We start from the raw sequence: 7,217 nt of genomic DNA, 5'->3' as shown, positions 1-7,217 counted from the left end.
ATTGGGGCCCAAATGGTAAATAGTGCAAACACCAGTGTGACAGGGTGCTGAGCAAGAACTGCTTAGTCTGCCCTCTGTCATGCCAGCTCCAGTTTAGGCAGGTAAATTTTGATAGCCATGCATGTAATGAAAATTTGTTTTGTAGTAATCGTATTACGATGAAAAGTTTTGGCATAACATTTCTAGAATCATACTTTAGCACATACACGTGAACCCATTCTTTCCCCTAGGATCTCCTTTCAGGGATGATTTCTCAGGTTAAAGGGGGACCTAAAATGTAAAGTGGGTCATCTTGATTTCTTGAGAACTTGAAAAGACTGTAGCCTGTCGGCCCTCATTCAGTCGCCTGTCATCTAACAAAAGTCTGGGGAATCCTTTGCTGCTGCTACATTCTCTATCCCTGGGTTCATAGCTGACTGGTTCTCCGCTGGTTCTCTAACGTCAATCTGCAGCCTTTATCCAGAGTGGAGCAGGCTTTGGGATCAGCATATACAATATTTATTCCCTGGGCTCCCACTTTCTAGTACACTGGTTTTCAACTTTTTTCATATCTGGACCCCTACAAAATTTCAAAGGCAGGTGCGAATAACTTTGGAAATCTAACACATAGTCTGCAGACCCCCAGGCTCTGGTCTAGTCCATTGTACAACTATCAGGTACACCCATTGCTCTAGTACATTGTAACGCAGCACCTGTTACTCAGCTATGATGAGGGTTTGCGGGAAGACAGTTTTAAAGTGAAATGCATGAATATTCATGGAAATCAAACTTCATTTCACCCATGAAAGTCATCTATTGCTCTCTCTCTCTCTCTCTGACTGTCTGTGCACTGTATTATATAGTCCTAGTTTAATGGCAGGCTACTGGAAAACAAGCAGGAAGGGAAACAATAGTTCAAGAGAAGCCAGCTCTCACTTCAGGGAGATTCAGAGAGAGCACCTGAGCTTCACGCATCCTATTTCCGGGCTCCAGCCAAGTTACACAGCTTGTTTCGCCAGTACTAGGAGTCACTTCAGTGGTTGGGCAGCAAAACTGAAAAATAATAATACATTCTACTGTATACCCAGAACCCATGACAATCAAATGAGCTTGATCTTGACATATTTTATTTAAACTATACATAATGAATGTGTGGAGATCCTGGCCACCAGGTGCTGTTGCTTAGGAGATTAGGAGGATTCAACAACACTCACATTTAATTCCGAGCTCTGGCACAGACTCCCTGTGTGACCTTGAATCTTGACCCGTAGAGCAGCACCTAAACCACAAGACCAGCCTCCCAGATGGACCAGCTGGATTCTCTGCTGCCCCAGAGCTGCCCCCTGCACTGTGGAGAGCGGGGATAGCAAGGATCCAGTTTCAAGGCTTTAATTTTCTGCTAAAGAAAGGTGCTGCTAAAGAACGGAACCTTCACTTGACGAACACCCTGATTATCCTTGCACGAATGTTTTTGGTTTTTACGCTGTACACAATTGGGTTCATCAGGGGCGGAATCAGCCAAGAGACTTTGCCCAGGACATTTTGAAGCAAGGGAGAAGAGCTCTTCACGAATCTGTATATCACAGACAAGCCAATCCCTGGCATATAGGAAAGAAGGACGACGCAGATGTGGGAGACACAAGTGTCCAGGGCTTTGAGGCGCTCCGCATGGGAAGCGATGCTCAACACTGTTTTGAGGATCATCACATAAGATAGGAGAATGAGCAGGAAGTCCAACCCCACTGAAGAGATTGTTATAAAGAAGCCATAGATGATGTTGGCTCTGATATCCGAACAAGCCAACGTCATGACCTCCTGGTTCAGGCAGTAGGAATGGGAAAGGATGTTGGCCTGACAATATCGGTACTGTGTCAGGAGAATGGGTAGTGGGAATATTAGGGCCACACCTCTTAAAAGACACACCAGTCCCATCTTGACTATTCTTGGTGGGGTTAAGATGGAATCATATCTGAGTGGTTTAGAGATTGCAACAAAGCGGTCAAAAGCCATGCACAAGAGCACGGAGGATTCAGTGTACATAAGCGAATGGATAAAGAATAGCTGGGCAAAGCAGGCATCGTGGCTGATCTCCCTAAAGTTAAACAAGAGTATGCCCAGTGTTGTCGGCATGGTAGATATTGATAAACCAAGGTCTGTGATGGCCAACATGGAAAGGAAAATGTACATTGGCTCATGGAGGGATGGATCTGCTTTTATAATGAACAGAATGAATGAATTTCCTAATATCGAAGTAACATACATTAAGCAGAAGGGGATGGAAATCCAGACATGGACATCTTCCAGCCCAGGTATTCCAGTGAGGAGGAACACTGCAGGTGGCAATTTGGTGTCATTGACAGCTGACATGATGCACTGGGCAGGTCTAAGATGTTTTGAATTTCACTTCCTGAAAGGAAAAATAACAGGAAACTGGTTGATATTGAATGAGACATCATTCTGCTCTCAGTGCAAATCTAGAGACTTTCAGGGACTCAAGCAAGATCAGGATAAACATAGTCTTGGATTTACACTTGATGATTACCTGGTCCATGCATTCCCTCTGAAGCACCTGGCATATGCCACTGTTGAAAGACAGGATACTGGGATCATTGGTTTCAACTATATTCATTCTTATGTACACCACCTATACAAAGACAGGAATTCCCAGACTGCCTCAGACCTATAGTCCATCTAGCCCAGTATCTAGTGGCCAGTACCAGAAGCTTCTGAGGAAGGTAAAAGAAGCCCTGTGAGATAACCTGTGACCAGAGAAAGCTTCCTCCTGATACGCACTGGTTAGACAAATTTTATGGTGTAAATCAGTAAAGTTAATTGCTCTCCTAAGACTATTAAAAAGATCCTCACTACTGTAATTAAAATTTCTGATTACCCATATAAACACCAAGTCCCTCTTTGAATCCTACTAAACTCTTGATCCCATTGATATCTTGTGGCTGTGAGTTTCACAGCCTACTTCAGCACTCTGTGATTCAATAATTGTGACCTTGTTGACCACATGGTGAATATGGTCACTGTATTCATCTGTCCTGCACTGATGCTTTTTATAAATAGGTTTCATTCCCTCATTATATTTTTTTTAAAAAAATTCTACTAGTGAGACCCCAAATTATGCCACTGCCTCTTTGCAGTACACAGAGTAATTTCTTAGGGCCAGGTTCTGAATTCAGAAACGTCAACTGCAACTGCAACACCATCACTCCAGATTTACACGTGTAAATTTGATTAGAATCGAGCTCTATTAACATTCACTTACCAAATACTCTTGGTGATACACTCTGACCTCCAAGAATCCCTCCAAAAGAATCTGAATGTTTTGCCCCACCAATGTTGTCTGAAGTCTGAAGTCGATCATCCCACAGGCTTCTCTTTATCCTCACAGGACCCCGATCCTCTCCTCATGTGTGGGGACTGTAGATCTTTGGCAAGTTCCAAGCTAACACAGTGAGAAACTTCAGCTGGGTGGGGGAGGGATTGGTGACCCAAATGGTGAACAGTGCAACACCAGTGTGACATGGTGCTGAAAAGAATTGCTTAGTCTGCCCTCTGTCATGCCAACTCCAATTTAGGGAGGGAAATTAGAACTGGCTGGAGAGAAACCTGCACCTAATAAGAGAACCAGAGACAGCTGCCTGCCCAGTTAGCCTTGAGGTTGCATTAGGAGCTGAGAGGTGGGAATCCAGGAGCGGGAGACAAGAGGTAGTAGTAGAGTGATAGCTCCACCCTCCTGGGTGCAGATGCTAAAAGACAAGCTTGGTACGGTGAAAAAGTGGTTGGAGCACAACCTGTAAATAAAGCTGCACCAGTGGTTCCAGAACTGAGGGTCTCCCTCTGACTTTGTGAATGCAGCAGAAGCAGGGCATGCACTGCAACACCCTGCTACACTAATATCAATTTCTGCAAATTACTGCAGCGATGGTCGTGTAACCAATGAGGGGCTTAAATTATATACTTCCACTATATAATCGCCTTGACTGCACCTCATCTCTACTCTTTGCTGAAACACAGACCAGCGGTTCTCTTGTTTCATGACTTTTTGGAATGTCTTGAACAATAATACCAGAATTGTTGTGTGCATAATTCTGAATGTAAGTGTTACAAACAGCTACTGGTCTCTTACCAGAAGACATAATCATACAACTGCTCACTGAATGAAGACTTAATAGCACAAACCCATTGCAAACAGAGTTTGGAATACCTCTGAAATATTTTCTAAAGCAAAAGCCATTAAGTAGTAAAGTTACTCCTGCTCCAACAGCTCTGCTGCTGGCTTTCGACAGACATGCATGTAATGAACATTTGTTTTGTAGTAATTGTATTTTGATTAAAAGTTTTGGCATAACATTTCTAGAACCATATTTTAGCACACACATTCTTTCTCAGGTGAGAGGGGGATCTAAAATATAAACAAAATGCGAACCAAAAACTGGGGAATCCTTTGCAGCTGTTACCTTCTCTCTCCCTGGTTTCATAGCTGACTGGTTCTCCGCTGGTTTTGGGATGTAAATCTGCAACCTTTATTCAGAGTGGAGCAGGCTTTGGAATCAGCATATACAATGTTTATTCCTTGGGCTCTCACTTTCTAGTAAACTGGTTTTCAACCCTTATTATATCTGGATCCCTACAAAATTTGAAATGCAGGTGTGAATAAAAGGGTCTGGTCTAGTCCATTGCACAACCACCAGGTACACCCACTGCCCTAGTACATTGTAACCCAACACCTGTTACTCTGCTATGATTCGGGTTTGCGGGAAGAGAGTTTCAAAGTGAAATGCATGAATATTCATGGAAATCAAACTTCATTTCACACATGAAAATCATCTATTGATCTTTCTCTCTCTCTGACTGTCTGTGCACTGTATTATATAGTCCTAGTTTAACAGGAGGCTGCTGGAAAACAAAGAGGAAGGGAAACAATAGCTCAAGAAAAGCCAGCTCTCACTGCAGGGAGATGAAGAGAGAGCACCTGAGCTTCATGCTGAGACCATCCTATTTCCGGACTCCAGCCACGTTACACAGATTTTTTTGCCAGTGCTCGGAATCAGTTCAAAGGTTGGGCAGCTAGTGCTGTGAAAAATGTGCTTTAGAATCACACACACACACACACACAAACACAAAGCTTGGGGAAGTCAGAAACTGTTCATTCTTCCTGAGTCCCAAAGGATTGGGGGTGCTTGAGATAAGAGTTACTTACAGATTGTTGTTTTACAACACTTTTACTCTCCCATGTGATGCTTTTTTTCTACTGTTCAGATTAAACAACGATTTGGTTCAATAAGACTGTCTGGTCACCACACGTCACATACTCCCAAAGGGAAGAAGCAAAGTCACAGAATAAGTTTGACCTGCTGGGCAAGCCCAATTGACTCACAATGTGCTGTAGCCCAGGATCCAGTCTGAGGGTGGGAGAATGGTGGGAATCCACACAGGAGAGGGAAAGGGACGAGGCTGACATCTAGCATTCGGGGACCAGAGAGAGGGGCAGAGATGCAGGATGCCGTGTAACTGTGAGGGGTTTCTATAGGACAGAAACTCCCACAAGCAAATGAACATGAAGTGATTTGGGAAATTTCGCTCTTTTCAGGCCCAGAGCACATTGCACCTCTGGATATGGGACCCATTGGGAAATCCTGACTTGGGGCGTGGGGGTTAGGGGTAGGGTTCTGTGTCCCTGGAATAATCCCCCATGGAACAAGAACAGATGGAGTGGAGGATCCCCCAGATACCTAGTGGTGCCTGCTCTCCAGCCCCTGTCAATGGGTCATACCCACAGCCCAGCAGAGTCAGCTGCCGCTGCACAGAACATCTGCCCATCTCAACAGCTGGCAGCCTTTACCCTTCTTTTGGCATTTGAAAGATTTAGAGATAGAGAAACCTGCCAACGTACCCAAGGCCTGCGAGAAGGGGAGCAACTGCCAACAGAGATCTGCACCCTAACGGAGAAGGAGTCAGTGGAGAGCTTGCACAGGCAGCAGGCAGTGTCTGCTCAGACAGGCTGCCACTGTCCTTATGAAGCATGTTCCTTCATTTCCTTGGGGGCCACTTGGCCACCTGGGACTCTTAGCTGATTGGTTCAGTGTTTGCCAACTTTAACCCAATCATGTCCAATGGCAAACTGCAGGAAGCACAATGGTCTGTCCGCAGGGACCCAGTGGCCAATGCCAGGTGCTTCAGAAGGAGTGACATTACGAAACATTCAAGGAACTAAACTCCTCTATCACAAGGAAAAAGGAACCCAAGCCCAAGTCCTTTCCCAAATAATGACTCTGAGCCATGCTGTTTCCGTGAGCTCTCAGTATGACGCAGAATGAGCTAAGTGACCCACAGGAACTCGGGGCCTGAAGGACCTCCTGGTCTGTGAGACCAAGCCCCAGCTTTCACAAGTGACCCCGGCATATCCTCAAAGCAGACGCCTGTCAAGTTCCATTTTAAAATTAAAAAAAGGGGATAGAAATGAAGACATGGACGTCTGCCTACACAGGTATTCTGGTGAGAAGGAACACTGCAGGTTGCAATTTGGTGTCATTGACAGCTGGCATGGTATACTGTGTGGGTCCGAGGAGTTTAGAACTTTACTGTCTGAAAGGAAAAGTAATAGGAAACTAGATAATATTGAATGAAACATCATTCTGCTCTCAGTGAATGTCTAGAGTCTTCCAGAAAGCCAAAGAAGATCAACAAAAATATAGTCTTGGATTCACACATGATGATTACCTGTTCTGTTCATTCCCTCTGAAGCCTCTGGCATTGGGCCTGTGAAAGACAGGATCCTGGGCTAGATAGACCGTTGGTCTGACACAATATGTCTGCTCTTATATTCTTATTTTCACCATTGATAGGTATTACCAGACTGGATCAGACCTGTAGTCCCTTTAGTCCAGTATCCAGTGGCCAGAACTAGTTTCTCCAAAGGAAGGTAGTAGAAACCCTGCAATAGACAGCTATGAGATAACCTGCTCCCAGGAAAAGTTTCCTCCTAAAACACACTAATTAGACATCTTTTGTGTGTAAATCAGGAAGGTTTATAGCCCTCCCAAGACTTTTAAAAAAATCCTTACTTCTATAGTTCGATATTCTGGTTGCCCATATGAGCATCCAGTCCCCCTTTGAATCCTCTTAAACTCTTGGTCCCATTAATATCTTGGGGCTTTGAGTTCCACAGCCTAACTGAACATTGTGTGATTGTATAGTTGTGACCTTCATACAGACACCATTCTGGT

General features: G+C 44.4%; 1 protein-coding gene across 1 annotated transcript; it reads right to left on the bottom strand.

Moving 5' to 3' along the window:
* Window positions 1-1,410: 1,410 nt before the first annotated feature.
* LOC137145943 (olfactory receptor 51G2-like) lies at window positions 1,411-2,346 on the bottom strand. Its single transcript, XM_067536936.1, has one exon. It carries the CDS (start codon window positions 2,344-2,346, stop codon window positions 1,411-1,413), a length of 936 nt encoding a protein of 311 aa, XP_067393037.1.
* Window positions 2,347-7,217: the final 4,871 nt, after the last annotated feature.

The sequence above is a fragment of the Emydura macquarii genome, unplaced genomic scaffold, assembly GCF_026122565.2.
Source record: "Emydura macquarii macquarii isolate MOO-44397 ecotype Brisbane River unplaced genomic scaffold, CSIRO-AGI_Emac_v2 contig_3691, whole genome shotgun sequence".
NCBI lineage: Eukaryota > Metazoa > Chordata > Testudines > Chelidae > Emydura > Emydura macquarii.
This window is presented reverse-complemented; position numbering and strand designations above follow the sequence as displayed.